The sequence below is a fragment of the Salvelinus fontinalis genome, chromosome 7, assembly GCF_029448725.1.
Source record: "Salvelinus fontinalis isolate EN_2023a chromosome 7, ASM2944872v1, whole genome shotgun sequence".
Taxonomy (NCBI): domain Eukaryota; kingdom Metazoa; phylum Chordata; class Actinopteri; order Salmoniformes; family Salmonidae; genus Salvelinus; species Salvelinus fontinalis.
Genome location: NC_074671.1, coordinates 58,705,639 through 58,723,851, shown reverse-complemented (window position 1 = coordinate 58,723,851; position 18,213 = coordinate 58,705,639). Strand labels below are relative to the sequence as shown.

Here is an 18,213-nt window from a genome sequence, read left to right as displayed (position 1 = left end):
CTACCCGGGCTTTAGCTCGGCAGGCTATGGCAGCTGAATAAATCATTCCCTGCTGAGTATGCATGGGAGAATTGATTGTCTGAGTTCAGTCACAGCACATAAAACGCATCAAGCCATATTTATCACACAGCTGTTTTCCCATGGCGATTTGTAAGTGCTCAGGTTTCTTAGCATGTTATTGAAAACGTTTTGTATTGTCCGTGTTAACTTTACTTTTACCAAGTAGGGTAGGAGTTTAGATAAAGTCCTATAAAATAGGAGTTAGGCTGTAAAGCCACTATTTTTGGAAGGCTCATTTAAAAGAAATGCATAGCAGCGTAGTAGTATACATAAATGTCACTGTTTTCCTTTAGTTGTAATACATGACAGAATAGGTCAATATGAGACATGATAGAAAGACTGTTTCCTTATATTGGCTGTACTCATTTCATCGTAGTTTGCACTCGTCGTGTTTTTGCCCGACAAGATAAATTACTTCAGCACATGTTCATTTGTGATTTACTTGGTGCTTCTGTTTGCCAAGCAAAGCTGTGGAACACCACCATGCTTGTCAGCATGTCCTTCTCTTCTGGGTTGCATTCCTAGACTTGTACATACACACTGAATCAAACACACACACACACACAGATGCACACACACACACACACAGTGCACTCTTTCCTTTGTTCCCTTGAGTTCACTTGTCATTTGAGATGGGAGTTTAAATGGAAAGTCCCTGTTTTGTTGTGGAGTTGACGTTAGTCTGTTTTATGGGGACTGTCCCTTAGGCCTCTCTACCACTGATGTGCCTTTTTCTATTCCAGTATCCTGTTTTTCAGAGTTCACTAAGTTTGTCCTATCAGCATGAGAGGTGGAGATGGATGAAGGGATGCATGGGTTGATGGTAGGCTGATGATGGACCTATAGGTAGAAGGATGGAAACAAACTATTACAAACAGCCATCTTAAGATTTGACTCAACTATCTGGCTGAAGAGGGTCAACCATCTTGTCTCTGTCAATCTACAAAGCATTTTCACGCCACTATCTGTACCAATGGAATTCGGCTTGGTGGGCGACAATCAATCCGACCCTTATCGAAATTCGCCAGCTTCCTTTCATTGCCATCTTTATATTACACAGCCTCCATACTGTATTCTAGTATTTCTGGGAATCAATGTCTGAAATCAGTGAGCATGAGGATTGGAATGTAGAATGTTTCTAGGAGTGGATGATGCCTTCCAGAGCAGACCACTGCAGTCTGAACAATGGATTCATCTCATCCACACTGGTGCTGTTATGGACAGTCTGGGGTGCGTGGCGGGGTGTGGTAGATTCATGGACAATGATCTGCTCTGGGGAAGAGTGTGGCGATTGTGCCCTCTGGTTTGGGAGAAAGGGTGAGGGTGCCTGCGTGCCCCCTTCCAACAAGGAGCTGTCTGATTCGGACCAGACCGGGGCACTGAATCTCCACGAGGGGTCATGAGTCGCACCCACATTTTTACACAGTCTGTCAGTGACAGTTGGATGTAAAGGGTTGAAATGAGTCAATGAAACGTCCGGTCATCCATGTGAAGAAGAGTAAAGTGAAAAACAAGGAGAAAGAGAGAGTCGTTTGTGTCGGGGACTTACCAGTTCATTACATGTGAAGGTTCACGTTGGTTCACTGGGAAACAAGTGGGTGGAAAGCATTCTTGTTGCCCGCATTGATGTTATCATGCAGTGGATCTTGTTTCGTAATAAACAAGTCTTGATTTTTGTAATATCTGTTATTTAAGTGGATGTTATAGGTACTGTATGTAGGTAAAAAAAAACTTGCTCTACAGTATACCAACTCAAATCACTGCAGACAGTTGAATTCCCAGAGGATTCCAAGTATGGGCAAAATCTCTGAAAGATGGGCCCTTGCCAGAGAAAACCTAGCTGCTGTGGCGCCAAATGTTATGTTATGTATGACCAATCCAACCATTAGCTTGAATAGCAGAATGGGGCTGATTTTCAGCCAATTGAGCCAATGTACAAGGTTGGATTTAGTGATGTCACCCGGGGTTTGGCCAAATATCGATTAAGGGCTGACCTGGGAACAGTGGAAATGCCATAGATGTCACAGCTGTGTTGCCTCACTCTGAAGTGTTAACTGATGGCCTTTCAGTTCTGGCACTGCTCCCCCTTTCTGTAGCTCTCCAGGTCCAGTTGGTCTGGTCCCCTGGGATGTGTCAGCTGGAGAGGTTGGACCATTCAGACTTTCTAACCGGGGGGGTCCTTGGAGAGGATGGAAAGTGGCGTTAGATACTCTATATCTCAAACACCAGCTGACATCTGTCTGTTTCTGGTACAGCAAGATCAGTGTTTCACATTACAGCCTGTTCAAATGGTCTTTGATGGGCTAGTCACCACTTGTAACAAGCATTGCAAGTTAGCACCAATAAACAATGATGATGGTTTCACTTTTGGCTACTTACATTCATTTCCCCCCCCCTTTTTTCCCCCAATTTACATGGTATCCAATTGGTAGTTACAGTCTTGTCCCATTGCTGCAACTCACGTACGGACTCGGGAGAGGCGAAGGTCAGGAGCCGTGCGTCCTCTGAAACACAACCCTACCAAGGGTTGCTTCTTGACACAATGCCTGCTTAACCCGGAAGCCAGCCGCACCAATGTGTCGGAGGAAACACTGTGCACCTGGCGACCGTGTCAGCGTGCACTGTGCCCGGCCCGCCACAGGAGTCGCTAGTGCACGATGGGACAAGGACATCCCTGACGGCCAAACCCTCCCCTAACCCGGACGACACTGGGCCAATTATGCACCGCCCCATGGGTCTCCCAGTCTTGGCCGGCTGTGACAGAGCCTGGACTCGAACCAGGATATCTAGTGGCACAGCTGAACGGTCTCGAGGCAATGAAGCCTTTTACAACGAGGTAGTGTTCTGTTAACTTTTTTATTGTTCACTGTGACATATCTAAGTTTATTTAAAACAGAGTGAAACTCAGACATGAGGTAACTAGATGGACTGTAGTTGAGTCAATGTTTGGGTTGCGGGACATTTTAGGTATGCCCTCTTGGCTTGTTATAAGAAGAAGCTCTTTGCTAGGATAACAGAAGTGAAGAGGAGAGGATGAAGATAGGATAGAGGGGAGGGGATAAAATAACGTTATACAGTACATACGGAAAGTATTCAGGCCCCTTGACTTTTTCCATATTTTGTCAGATTACAGACTTATTCTGAAATGGATTACATAATTTTTTCCCCTTATCAATCTATACATATTACCCCATAATGAGAATGCAAAAAAAAATGTTTTATTTTTTTATTTAACTCAACAGAAATACCTTATTTACATAAGTATTCAGACCCTTTGCTATGAGAGTCGTAATTGAGCTAAGGTGCATTCTGTTTCCATTGATCATCCTTGAGATGTTTCTACAACTTGATTGGAGTCCACCTGTGGTAAATTCAATTGATTGGACATGATTAGGAAAGGCACACACCTGCCTGTATAAGGTCCCACAGTTGTCAGTGCATGTCAGAGCAAAAACCAAGCCATAAGGTCGAAGGACTTGTTCGTAGAGCTCCGAGACAGTATTGTGTCGAGGCACAGATCTGAGGAAGGGTACCAAAACATTTCTGCAGCAATGAAGGTCCCCAAGAACACAGTGGCCTCCATCATTCTGAGCAATCGGGGGAGAAGGGCGTTGGTCAGGGAGGTGTCAAAGAACCCGATGGTCACTTTGACAGAGCTCCAGAGTTCCTCTATGGAGATGGGAGATCCTTCCAGAAGGACAACCATCTCGGCAGCACTCCACCAATCAGGCCTTTATGGTAGAGTGGCCAGACGGAAGCCACTCCTCTGTAAAAGGCAAGACAGCCTGCTCGGAGTTTGCAAAATATACTTAAAGACTCTCAGACTATGAGAAACAAGATTCTCTGGTCTGATGAAACCATGATTGAACTCTTTGGCCTAAATGCCAAGCGTCATGTCTGGAGGAAACCTGGCACCATCCCTACGGTGAAGCATGGTGGTAGCAGCATCATGCTGTGGGGATGTTTTTCAGTGGCAGGGACTGGGAGACTAGTCAGGATTGAGGGAAAGATGAACAGAACACCTTCCAGAAGGACAATGATCCTAAGCACACAGTCAAGACAACGCAAAAGTGTTTTCGGGAAGAGTCTCAGAATGTCCTTGAGTGGCCCAGCCAGAGTCCGGACTTGAACCCAAACGAACATCTCTGGATAGACCTGAAAATTGCGGTGCAGCGACGCTCCCCATCCAATCTGACAGAGCTTGAGGGGATCTTAAGAGGAAAATGGGAGAAACTCCCCAAATACAGGTGTGCCCGAACTTGTAGCGTCATACCCAAGAAGACTTGAGTCTGTAATCGAGTAAAGGGTATGAATACTTATGTAAACGTCCTAATTATTTATTTTATTTTTAATACATTTGCTAAAATGTCTAAACCTTTTTTTGCTAAGTCATTATGGGGTATTGTGTGTAGATTAATGAGAGAAACATTTTTTTAAGGCTGTAACGTAACAAAATGTAGAAAAAGTCAAGGGGTCTGAATACTTTCTGAATGCACTGTATATACAGCTAAATATATCAAATTTCAACATTGACATAAATGTTACTGTTTCTTTTATTCACTAAGGAAGATTGATTAATTCTCAGTGTAATGTATTGTTATGGATATGAATGAATGCAGGTTGGTGTATGTATCGATTGGCAAGCAGGATTTTTGTAGTTACAAGATTTCTCAAGTTTTTTCTAGATTGTATTTGTATAGTGCTTTCCACCATGTCTAAAAGTACTTCATACCGTAACTCACCCTCATCCACTAGCACCTACCTGGGTGATACAACATGGCAGCCATTTTGTGCCTCACAGAAACCACCCACCACAAATCAGCTTAGTCACGGTTTGAGAGCCAGTCGTTAGCCCTCGTCCCGAGCCACTTCAGCATGTTTAGACTGGCGGCCCTGTTGTGCTGGGCTCTTGGCCCAGACGCTGGGTACTGTACTTAACAAGCTTATTGGATTCCCACATGGCGCACTTTCACATGCACACACACACACACACACACACACACACACACACACACACACACACACACACACACACACACACACACACACACACACACACACACACACACACACACACACACACACACACACACACACACTCACACACACCCTTGTTTTGTTCTGGGTTCTTTACTTTGTGCATGACATTCTATGGTCAGTGCATGCATTGTTAAGCCCACTCACTTCACTAAATGATGCTGCCATGTTATTCCAAATGTGGAAGTTAATGATATAGCAGGTGACATACAGAGATCAGGTGACTATCAGGTGAATAAGCTCAGCTGACAGACATACAGTGCATTCAGTATTCAGACCCCTTCACTTTTTCCACATTGCAGTCTTATTCTAAAATTGATTAAATTGTTTATTTTCCTCATCAATCTACACACAATACCCCATAATGACAAAGCAAGAACAGGTTTTAGAATTTTTTGCAAATTTAAAATGTGCACTGTAGGCCATGGATGGGAATATATTCCCTATTGGGATGGGACATCTGCAGTACGTAATCGACAGGATATTCCCTTAATCTATGTCTGACTGGGAATCCCTGGAACGCTGTAGGGTTCCCTATTACTGCAGTGCTGTGGAACGTCTCCGAGCGTTGCCAGGATAGCGTGAAGGATCAGACCAGTGTGGAGAATCATGGAATCATGTCAGATTGGGAACAGGGAAGCTGCCTGCCTGGCCAGCCACCCTGGTCCCATGTGGCTCAGCTGCTAAATGACTGAAATGAAATGTGATCCTGGGTTGTGGTGGTCGTGTTCCCACGTTCTCCTCTGTCAACACGACATCTACCTGCATGGGATTGGGAATCCCCATTCAATGCAGTGCAACTCAGTCCCAGTTGATTTTGTATAGTGAAGTACAAGTGAGTGAGTCAATGGATTCTCTATTATGACATCCATGTTGGCAAAACATGGCTGGTATGTAACTGGCAATACTTTCTGACAGCTATAGTGGATACATTCCATATTCCTCTTTTGTTCTGCCTCTCTTATCTTTTTCAATATCGTTCCTTGTTATGTTCGGTAGACAGAAATCACTCCCTGAGGCTCTTTTGTGACTCGGGTTAGTGTTGGGTTAGTGTCTGCGGTAGTGTTGGGTTAGTGTCTGTGGTAGTGTTGGGGTAGTGTCTGCGGTAGTATTGCGGTAGTGTTGAGTTAGTGTCTGCGATAGTGTTGGGTTAGTGTTGGGTTAGTGTCTGCGGTAGTGTTGAGTTAGTGTTGGGTTAGTGTCTGTGATAGTGTTGGGTTAGTGTCTGCGATAGTGTTGGGTTAGTGTCTGTGATAGTGTTGGGTTAGTGTTGGGTTAGTGTTGGGTTAGTGTCTGCGGTAGTGTTGAGTTAGTGTCTTCGGTAGTGTTGGGTTAGTGTCTGCGGTAGTGTTGGGTTAGTGTCTGCGGTAGTTTTGGTTAGTGTCTGCGGTAGTTTTGGTTAGTGTCTGCGGTAGTGTTGGGGTAGTGTTGGGTTAGTGTCTTCGGTAGTGTTGGGGTAGTGTCTGCGGTAGTGTTGGTTAGTGTCTTCGGTAGTGTTGGGGTAGTGTTGGGTTAGTGTCTTCGGTAGTGTTGGGGTAGTGTCTGCGGTAGTGTTGGGGTAGTGTTGGGTTAGTGTCTGCAGTAGTGTTGGGGTAGTGTTGGTTAGTGTCTGCGGTAGTGTTGGGTTAGTGTCTGCGGTAGTGTTGGGTTAGTGTCTGCGGTAGTGTTGGTTAGTGTCTGCGGTAGTGTTGGGTTAGTGTCTGCGGTAGTGTTGGGTTAGTGTCTGCGGTAGTGTTGGGTTAGTGTCTGCGGTAGTGTTGGGTTAGTGTCTGCAGTAGTGTTGGGTTAGTATCGTCGGTAGTGTTGGTTAGTGTCTGCGGTAGTTTTGGTTAGTGTCTGCGGTAGTGTTGGTTAGTGTCTGCGGTAGTGTTGGGTTAGTGTCTGCGGTAGTGTTGGTTAGTGTCTGCGGTAGTGTTGAGTTAGTGTCTTCGGTAGTGTTGGGTTAGTGTCTGCGGTAGTGTTGGGTTAGTGTCTGCGGTAGTTTTGGTTAGTGTCTGCGGTAGTGTTGGTTAGTGTCTTCGGTAGTGTTGGGGTAGTGTTGGGTTAGTGTCTTCGGTAGTGTTGGGGTAGTGTCTGCGGTAGTGTTGGTTAGTGTCTTCGGTAGTGTTGGGTTAGTGTCTTCGGTAGTGTTGGGGTAGTGTCTGCGGTAGTGTTGGGTTAGTGTCTACGGTAGTGTTGGGGTAGTGTTGGGTTAGTGTCTGCAGTAGTGTTGGGGTAGTGTTGGTTAGTGTCTGCGGTAGTGTTGGGTTAGTGTCTGCGGTAGTGTTGGGTTAGTGTCTGCGGTAGTGTTGGTTAGTGTCTGCGGTAGTGTTGGTTAGTATCGTCGGTAGTGTTGGTTAGTGTCTGCGGTAGTGTTGGTTAGTGTCTGCGGTAGTGTTGGGGTAGTATCGTTGGTAGTGTTGGTTAGTGTCTGCGGTAGTGTTGGTTAGTGTCTGCAGTAGTGTTGGGTTAGTATCGTCGGTAGTGTTGGTTAGTGTCTGCGGTAGTGTTGGTTAGTGTCTGCAGTAGTGTTGGGTTAGTATCGTCGGTAGTGTTGGTTAGTGTCTGCGGTAGTGTTGGTTAGTGTCTGCGGTAGTGTTGGGTTAGTGTCTGCGGTAGTGTTGGGTTAGTGTCTGCGGTATTGTTGGGTTAGTATCGTCGGTAGTGTTGGGTTAGTGTTGGGTTAGTGTCTGCGGTAGTGTTGGGTTAGTGTCTGCAGTAGTGTTGGGTTAGTATCGTCGGTAGTGTTGGTTAGTGTCTGCGGTAGTTTTGGTTAGTGTCTGCGGTAGTGTTGGTTAGTGTCTGCGGTAGTGTTGGTTAGTGTCTGCGGTATTGTTGGGTTAGTATCGTCGGTAGTGTTTGGTTAGTATCGTCGGTAGTGTTGGGTTAGTGTTGGGTTAGTGTCTGCGGTAGTGTTGGGTTAGTGTCTGCAGTAGTGTTGGGTTAGTATCGTCGGTAGTGTTGGTTAGTGTCTGTGGTAGTTTTGGTTAGTGTCTGCGGTAGTGTTGGTTAGTGTCTGCGGTAGTGTTGGGTTAGTGTCTGCGGTAGTGTTGGGTTAGTGTCTGCGGTAGTGTTGGTTAGTGTCTGCGGTAGTGTTGGTTAGTGTCTGCGGTAGTGTTGGGTTAGTGTCTGCGGTAGTGTTGGGTTAGTGTCTGCGGTAGTGTTGGTTAGTATCGTCGGTAGTGTTGGTTAGTGTCTGCGGTAGTGTTGGTTAGTATCGTCGGTAGTGTTGGTTAGTGTCTGCGGTAGTGTTGGTTAGTGTCTGCGGTAGTGTTGGTTAGTGTCTGCGGTAGTGTTGGTTAGTGTCTGCGGTAGTGTTGGTTAGTGTCTGCGGTAGTGTTGGGTTAGTGTCTGCGGTATTGTTGGGTTAGTATCGTCGGTAGTGTTGGGTTAGTGTCTGCGGTAGTGTTGGTTAGTGTTGGGTTAGTGTCTGCAGTAGTGTTTGGTTAGTGTCTGCGGTAGTGTTGGTTAGTGTTGGGTTAGTGTCTGCAGTAGTGTTGGGTTAGTGTCTGCGGTAGTGTTGGTTAGTGTTGGGTTAGTGTCTGCAGTAGTGTTGGGTTAGTGTCTGCGGTAGTGTTGGTTAGTGTCTGCGGTAGTGTTGGTTAGTGTCTGCGGTAGTGTTGGTTAGTGTCTGCGGTAGTGTTGGGTTAGTGTCTGCGGTATTGTTGGGTTAGTATCGTCGGTAGTGTTGGGTTAGTGTCTACGGTAGTGTTGGGCTAACCGGGCCACAGCTGTGACTGCCCTAGCGCCCTGTCAGATGGACCAATAGCAGGTGCATCCGATGAGAAGCTGCCTCCCCCTTGCCCTCTCTGCCTCCCACTAATTGTCTGAAATCCCACGGGATCTTCAGCTAAGCTTTGGCTGACTTGCAAGTTTAGAATGTAGAAAGCATAACCACAGTGTCCAGTGAGACCCTAGCTGGCTTAGCATTATGGTGTGGGAGTGAGTACAGACTGTACAGACTAAGTGGTGTTGCCGTGTTAGTGTGTGGAAACATATGTTTGGGATTAGTCCAAAAAGTGTTGAGTCTCTTGCTCCAATTCATCTTAGGATGTAGTACGATAGTCCTTGTGTATTGGTTGTTGTCCAAGGGCTGCACCCAAGTTTTTTCCAAAAGTCAAATAAATGCCATTCACACAAGTCACAACTGGAAGTATGATACTAATGAGACATGATGCATTTAAAAATGTAGGCTTACTCAACCTCCTGAAAGGGCATTCATAGATTTAGCCCGTGGTAACTTGTAGAATAGACACTGGCTGGAATGCGATTTTAACCAGTCAGCATTCAGGATTTAGACCCACCCGTTGTATAATCTTCATTATAAATTGGGTGGTTCGAATCCTGAATGCTGATTGGCTGACAGCCGTGGTATATCAGACCCTATACCATAGGTGTTACTGCTTTAATTACGTTGGTAACCAGTTTATAATAGCAATAAGGCACCTAATGGCTGTATCCAGGCACTCCGCGTTGCATCGTGTGTAAGAACAGCCCTTATCCGTGGTTTAATGCCCATATACCACACCCCCTCGATGCTTATTTCTTATGTATGATATGATATTGCACTTACTTATGAATGCCACTTTTGGCCATTGAGAAGTTAGATCCCCTTTAGGATACACTATTAGCTATTGGAATAACTCCTCATGGTTCAGTCTAGATCCTCTGACACTAAATGACAGTGTTACGGAGTTCACTTCCCCTGTTTAAGTTTACATCACTGGAGGGATAGGACATCTCAAATATCTCTGGTTCGTGTGACATTCACATTGTACAGTGTGGGTTTTTCTGTAAACAGCTGTCATAAATCTACTCTGACAGTTCACCCATGAGAGGATGTCTGTCTGTCCAGTGTTTAGTTCCCTAGAGGTGCTATTTCATGTGAATGTGATGGTTAGTCTCATGTAACTATTCCTCATTTCCCTCTAGGCTATTTGAGTCCATGGGAACTGGATTACAGTCAGACGTTTTTCTATGCTAAAACAGCCCAAGTTCATTTGACACAGTCTTTGCCTGCTGAACCCCAAAACTCTCTCCATAAAGCCTTATTTTTGCTTTTATTTTACATCTACTACCTAGCTTGGTCAATCAGGCTTACTGCTGCGCTTGAAAGATAATGTGAGCTGTCACGAAATCTGCTATCGCCCATCATAGAAAAATAGAAGGGTTCATCATTGACTGCATACTGTAGATCCGTGAACGTTTTGACCTGTCCTAGGTGAGGTAGAACCATTCACTAATAGAGTCTGAAGCCCAATAGAGTCTGAAGCCCAATAATGTCTGAAGCCCTATTGAGTCTGAAGCCCTATTGAGTCTGAAGCCCTATTGAGTCTGAAGCCCTATTGAGTCTGAAGCCCTATAGACTCTGAAGCCCTATTGAGTCTGAAGCCCTATTGAGTCTGAAGCCCTATTGAGTCTGAAGCTCTATTGAGTCTGAAGCTCTATTGAGTCTGAAGCCCTATTGAGTCTGAAGCCCTATTGAGTCTGAAGCCCTATTGAGTCTGAAACCCTATTGAGTCTGAAGCACTATTGAGTCTGAAGCCCTATTAACTCTGAAGCCCTATTGAGTCTGAAGCCCAATAGAGTCTGAAGCCCTATTGAGTCTGAAGCCCTATTGAGTCTGAAACCCTATTGAGTCTGAAACCCTATTGAGTCTGAAGCACTATTGAGTCTGAAGCCCTATTGAGTCTGAAGCCCAATAGAGTCTGAAGCCCTATTGAGTCTGAAGCCCTATTGAGTCTGAAGCCCTATTGACTCTGAAGCCCTATTGAGTCTGAAACCCTATTGAGTCTGAAGCCCTATTGAGTCTGAAGCCCTATTGACTCTGAAGCCCTATTGACTCTGAAGCCCTATTGAGTCTGAAACCCTATTGAGTCTGAAACCCTATTGAGTCTGAAGCCCTATTGAGTCTGAAACCCTATTAAGTCTGAAACCCTATTGAGTCTGAAGCACTATTGAGTGTACTGGGATTGGTCCATGTGGCCTGGGGTTTGTCATTTCACTCTGCAACAGACCTTTGCTGACATTTCACTGACCCTTCGTTAGGTCACGAGTTGGTACCCACTGGGCACATACTTCAGTTCAACGTCTAGTTTTGATTTACATTTGGTTGAGTTGTTAGCTAATGTGAATTCAACGTGAAATCAACTAAACAATTTACCATGTCACTGGATTTTAGTTAAAAGTTGGGTTAAATAAAGACTAAATTCCCTTACCCTGATGACTTTTAAAAAATCCAATCAGTTTTCCACTTTGTTTCAACATCACCACATATCATTTTTTTTGTTGAAACGATGTGGAAACAACGTTGATTCAACCAGTTTTTGCCCAGTGGCTTTGTTGTTTTCTCCACTGCACATGTATGACCTGAGGCACTCATCACGGCTAAGTCACTTGGTGAAGCACAGCACACCAATCGAGGCATGACGCTTTCTAATCTGCTACTGCACTGTGCCCTTGTACCCTTCGGTAACCCCATGTCACTGATAAAGTACTCTGTGTATGCTTACTCTATGCCCTTAACAACGGACTCAGGATCAGTTTGGCTGTTTAGCTGAGGGTGAAGTTTGGGGGTATGGTAAAGGAAGGTGGTACAGGCTTAGAAAAAAGGGAGCTGTCTAGAAGCTAAAAGGGTTATTCGGCTGTCCCCATAGTAGAACCCTTTGAAGAATCCTTTTTGATTCCAGGTAGAACTAGGGTTGCAAAGCTACCAGTAGTTTACCAAAGTTACCGGAATCTTCAGTCATTTTGGGTTATTAACAGAAAATATATGGCAATCTATCATAACTTTGGTCATTTATACTTGAATAACTTTTACAAAATGTATTCATACAGTATATAGGATTATTTTTTCAAATATCTGTGTCCACATTGGCCACAGGTTTCTAGTATATATACCATCTGGTTCAAGAGAAAAAAGCCTAAATAATGAAACTCTGCAACTCGTACAACTATTGACTTTTTTCACAACCTCCACCAGTTTGACACTGAAACATTGTCAAAAAATGTATAGTAAAATAAATTAAAGTGTGTAAATTAAAAATATATATATATTTCATGCTGTAACCCTCATATTAAACACCAATGATATTCATTAAATTGACGGTTTATATTTTGGATAATGTTTTGCAGCTTTTATATTCAATGTTTTATTTGAAAATCATCTTATTTAATTATTTTATATACTGTATGTTACATGTGGTAAGGTCACACAGCGGGCCAGAGATAATTACAGACACCTGTGATAATCTGAAGTACCCATAAGGGACACTAGATGTCTTGTGATAGATTAAATAACATCCTTGAAAGATACCAACATTCTGGTAATTTACTGGTAAACTTGTAAAGTTTACAGTAATATACCCTCCCTTTGCAATGCTAGGTAGAACCCTTTTGATTCCAGGTAAAAACCCTTCTGGGTTCCATATTGAACCTTTTTCACAGAGGGTTTGTACATGGAACCCAAAAGGGTTATCTTATGGGGACAGCCAAAGAACCCTTTTTGGAGTGTATAGCTGATCCTAAACCAGTGGTTAAGTGCGTAGCGTAAACAGGAGCTGAAAAAAGGTCTGGTCCAGAAACAACTCAAAGTCCCGAAGCCCTGGGCACTTCATGTAGACTAGATCTGAAAGAAGCCCTGGGCACTTCTTGTAGACTAGTCTGAAAGAAGCCCTGGACACTTCATGTAGACTAGTCTGAAAGAAGCTCTGGGCACTTCATGTAGACTAGTCTGAAAGAAGCCCTGGGCACTTCATGTAGACTAGTCTGAAAGAAGCCCTGGGCACTTCATGTAGACTAGTCTGAAAGAAGCCCTAGGCACTTCATGTAGACTAGATCTGAAAGAAGCCCTGGGCACTTCATGTAGACTAGTCTGAAAGAAGCCCTGGGCTCTTCATGTAGACTAGTCTGAAAGAAGACCTGGGCACTTCATGTAGACTAGTCTGAAAGAAGCCCTGGGCACTTCATGTAGACTAGATCTGAAAGAAGCCCTGGGCACTTCATGTAGACTAGTCTGAAAGAAGCCCTGGGCACTTCATGTAGACTAGTCTGAAAGAAGCCCTGGGCACTTCATGTAGACTAGATCTGAAAGAAGCCCTGGGCACTTCATGTAGACTAGTCTGAAAGAAGCCCTGGGCACTTCATGTAGACTAGTCTGAAAGAAGCCCTAGGCACTTCATGTAGACTAGTCTGAAAGAAGCCCTAGGCACTTCATGTAGACTAGTCTGAAAGAAGCCCTGGGAACTTCATGTAGACTAGTCTGAAAGAAGCCCTGGGAACTTCATGTAGACTAGTCTGAAAGAAGCCCTGGGCACTTCATGTAGACTAGTCTGAAAGAAGCCCTGGGCACTTCATGTAGACTAGATCTGAAAGAAGCCCTGGGCACTTCATGTAGACTAGTCTGAAAGAAGCCCTGGGCACTTCATGTAGACTAGTCTGAAAGAAGCCCTGGGAACTTCATGTAGACTAGTCTGAAAGAAGCCCTGGGAACTTCATGTAGACTAGTCTGAAAGAAGCCCTGGGAACTTCATGTAGACTAGTCTGAAAGAAGCCCTGGGCACTTCATGTAGACTAGTCTGAAAGAAGCCCTGGGCACTTCATGTAGACTAGTCTGAAAGAAGCCCTGGGAACTTCATGTAGACTAGTCTGAAAGAAGCCCTGGGCACTTCATGTAGACTAGTCTGAAAGAAGCCCTGGGCTCTTCATGTAGACTAGTCTGAAAGAAGCCCTGGGCACTTCATGTAGACTAGTCTGAAAGAAGCCCTCGGCACTTCATGTAGACTAGATCTGAAAGAAGCCCTGGGCACTTCATGTAGACTAGTCTGAAAGAAGCCCTGGGCACTTCATGTAGACTAGATCTGAAAGAAGCCCTGGGAACTTCATGTAGACTAGTCTGAAAGAAGCCCTGGGAACTTCATGTAGACTAGATCTGAAAGAAGCCCTGGGCACTTCATGTAGACTATTCTGAAAGAAGCCCTGGGCACTTCATGTAGACTAGATCTGAAAGAAGCCCTGGGCACTTCATGTAGACTAGTCTGAAAGAAGCCCTGGGAACTTCATGTAGACTAGATCTGAAAGAAGCCCTGGGCACTTCATGTAGACTAGATCTGAAAGAAGCCCTGGGAACTTCATGTAGACTAGATCTGAAAGAAGCCCTGGGCACTTCATGTAGACTAGATCTAAAAGAAGCCCTGGGCACTTCATGTAGACTAGATCTGAAAGAAGCCCTGGGCACTTCATGTAGATTAGATCTGAAAGAAGCCCTGGGAACTTCATATAGACTAGTCTGAAAGAAGCCCTGGGCACTTCATGTAGATTAGATCTGAAAGAAGCCCTGGGAACTTCATGTAGACTAGACCTGAAAGAAGCCCTGGGGACTTCATGTAGACTAGATCTGAAAGAAGCCCTGGACACTTCATGTAGACTAGTCTGAAAGAAGCCCTGGGCACTTCATGTAGACTAGATCTAAAAGAAGCCCTGGGCACTTCATGTAGACTAGTCTGAAAGAAGCCCTGGGAACTTCATGTAGACTAGTCTGAAAGAAGCCCTGGGCACTTCATGTAGACTAGTCTGAAAGAAGCCCTGGGAACTTCATGTAGACTAGTCTGAAAAAAGCCCTGGGCACTTCATGTAGACTAGTCTGAAAGAAGCCCTGGGAACTTCATGTAGACTAGTCTGAAAGAAGCCCTGGGAACTTCATGTAGACTAGTCTGAAAGAAGCCCTGGGAACTTCATGTAGACTAGTCTGAAAGAAGCCCTGGGCACTTCATGTAGACTAGTCTGAAAGAAGCCCTCGGCACTTCATGTAGACTAGATCTGAAAGAAGCCCTGGGCACTTCATGTAGACTAGTCTGAAAGAAGCCCTGGGCACTTCATGTAGACTAGATCTGAAAGAAGCCCTGGGAACTTCATGTAGACTAGATCTGAAAGAAGCCCTGGGCACTTCATGTAGACTAGATCTAAAAGAAGCCCTGGGCACTTCATGTAGACTAGTCTGAAAGAAGCCCTGGGCACTTCATGTAGACTAGTCTGAAAGAAGCCCTGGGCACTTCATGTAGACTAGATCTGAAAGAAGCCCTGGGCACTTCATGTAGACTATTCTGAAAGAAGCCCTGGGCACTTCATGTAGACTAGATCTGAAAGAAGCCCTGGGCACTTCATGTAGACTAGTCTGAAAGAAGCCCTGGGCACTTCATGTAGACTAGATCTGAAAGAAGCCCTGGGCACTTCATGTAGACTAGATCTGAAAGAAGCCCTGGGAACTTAATGTAGACTAGATCTGAAAGAAGCCCTGGGCACTTCATGTAGACTAGATCTAAAAGAAGCCCTGGGAACTTCATGTAGACTAGATCTGAAAGAAGCCCTGGGCACTTCATGTAGACTAGATCTAAAAGAAGCCCTGGGCACTTCATGTAGACTAGATCTGAAAGAAGCCCTCGGCACTTCATGTAGACTAGTCTGAAAGAAGCCCTGGGCACTTTATGTAGACTAGTCTGAAAGGAGTCCTAGGCACAGATCTATAAGTATTGGACAAATCAGAATGCAAGGTGCCATTTTTATTATACTGCTTACAGCTATCGAATGTTTTCAGATCTACACAGTGCCCTGGGACCTAAGTAAGGGCTAGTGCTTTGTTTCTGGGCTGGGCCAATGGGACTCCTGTACTGTAAGTGCTGGCTTCGTGTGTGTAACCTCACTTCCTGTCCTGTCTCCCCTGCAGCAGAGAGTGGTGTGACTCTACTGCAGCTGATCGGAGACCTGCCTCCTGATGAATCCCGTGCCGGTCCGGGGGGGAAACCCGCCTACTACTTCGGAGGGCTGGACGGGCTTACTGCTGCGGGACAGCCGGCCCTGGCCCACCTCCCCAACCCCTTCTACAGAGACTTCTCCCTGGTCTTCCAAATCATCCCCTCCAGCCCCGGGGTCCTCTTCTCCATCACAGACGCCTCCCAGAAGTTCATGTACGTGGGGGTGAAGCTGAGCGCCCCGGACGCTGACGGCAGGAATCAGAAGATTCTGTTCTACTACACAGAGCCCGACTCTGAGGCCTCGTACCTGGCCGCTAGTTTCACTGTGCCCTCCCTGGACCTAGTCTCCTGGACCAAGTTCTCTCTGTCCGTGTTCAATGACCAGGTGACCTTCTTCATGGGGTGCGACGCCTCTGGGAAGACGGTGAAGTTGGAGCGCTCGCCAGATAACATGGAGCTGGACAGGGGGGCAGGCATCTTCGTGGGTCAGGCGGGAGGCGCGGACCCTGACAGGTTCGAGGTACAGTATGGATCGCCAACCACACCTCTAATGCTGACCTGACCACACATATTTACCTCTAATTTTATTGTTCCCTCATGTAAAACATCTTTATTGTTCCCTCATGTAAAACATCTTTATTGTTCCCTCATGCAAAACATCTTTATTGTTCCCTCATGCAAAACATCTTTATTGTTATCTCATGTAAAACATCTTTATTGTTCCCTCATGTAAAACATTTTTATTGTTCCCTCATGTAAAACATCTTCATGGTTCCCTCATGTAAAATATCTTTATTGTTCCCTCATGTAAAACATTGGTATAACTCTTCCCTAAAGTCTCTATCGTTCTGCACCCCCACCCCCAACCCTCGCTCTGGTGTCAAACCCTATGTGACCATCACATGTGGTTAGCCGGGTCAGTGACTATGCTGAGGGGTCAAAGTTTAAAGGCCAGACGACAGGACAGATTCAGCAAATAGATTTACTAGAGGAAGGGGGGGTTAGTAGTGCTGTTAGTGAGATGTGACTGGCTGTCTGGCTTTCCTGTTGCCAGTGACACATACCTGACTGAGATTCCTGTGGGAGCGATTAGTGAGGGATTTACCCCCAAACAACGCGTGGGTTTAGGTTTCATCTCACTCACACCTGCTGTTTTTAACAGTGTGTTGAAACGTGCATTCTCATAGTCTAACTCTATTAGGCCCCTGGGAGAGATTTAGAACCCTGTCTGTTGTTTCTGCAAGACTCTGTCTGTTCTGAGTTAGTAAGGCCACGGTCAGTCAGACACATCCTCTTTACATTTTATTGTATATTAATGGCTTAGATCCTGACTGGCATCATTAAATTCATACTGCCCCAATGGCTATACAGTATCTCCTTTCTCACAGTCATCAGTGTGTTTGTCTGTCTCTGTGTGTGTGCCTGTGTGTCTGTGCGTGTTGTGCAGGGGGCGATTGCTGAGCTGAACGTGGTGGGTAACCCTCGAGCAGCTGAGCTACTCTGTGAAGACGATGATGACTCAGACGCTGTGAGTGATTAGACTGTAGAACCAGACAGTTTAGTAGGAATATGATATGATTCATGTCAACTAACGTTTTCTCAAATGCCTTGATTTGTCTGTTTATCTTGCTGTCTCTCCCTCTCTCTCTCTGTCTCTCTCTCAGGCCTCAGGTGACTTTGGCAGTGGGGATGGGGACAGAAGAGAGACTGGCAAAACTGTAAAGGTATCTTCTTTATCCTATGTTGTCCTGTTAATCTATTCTGTGATGTGGAATTAGAAGGAAGGATTTACTGTGAAAGTATTGGATCAGGGTCTGTGTCCTGTCTAACCTTCCTCTCTTCCCTCCTGTCAGACCACCCCTCCATCTCTCCGACCGGTGCCAGAGCCCCCTCTGACATCATCAGTGAGCGACAGGCTCTCAGAAACAGGTCAGTGGGCTGAGTCGAACAATGATGACATCATCTGTAAAGTTATCCTCTAAAATATTACTTAGGTTTATTGAAAATGCGCATATAATAGTCAACCAACCAAGCTATATTTAGAGTAACTGCAGTGCTAACAAAAACTGTTGATGTAAAAACTGTGAAACTATCTGTCATGCAAATATGTACCTAGTGTAATACCACACTACTTGAGAACCTTGTTGCTCGTTAGATACGGTATGCTGGGATATACAGCACACTAGCACCTTCTAGTGGAGAAGGTAGACATTACCTTTAATTTTCCTTCAAGAGTGGCTGATTGTAAAGGAAAAGGAAAGGGGGATAGCTAGTCAGTTGTACAACTGAATGTATTCAACGGAAATGTGGCTTCCCCATTTAACCCCTCTGAGGGGGGGGGGGGGGCTTCCTTAGTCGACATCCACGTCATCGGTGCCTGGATTAACTA

At 45.2% G+C, this 18,213-nt stretch overlaps 1 protein-coding gene across 4 annotated transcripts in view; it reads left to right on the top strand.

Moving 5' to 3' along the window:
- Positions 1-18,213, top strand: part of LOC129859862 (collagen alpha-1(XVIII) chain-like) — a 108,979-nt gene that overhangs the window by 55,941 nt on the left and 34,825 nt on the right. For all 4 annotated transcript variants that reach the window (XM_055930054.1, XM_055930052.1, XM_055930050.1 and 1 more), the window contains exons 2-5: positions 15,797-16,344; positions 17,272-17,352; positions 17,489-17,548; positions 17,678-17,753. In XM_055930054.1, the coding sequence (XP_055786029.1) occupies positions 15,797-16,344; positions 17,272-17,352; positions 17,489-17,548; positions 17,678-17,753 (765 nt within the window). The remainder of the gene's footprint in view (positions 1-15,796; positions 16,345-17,271; positions 17,353-17,488; positions 17,549-17,677; positions 17,754-18,213) is intronic.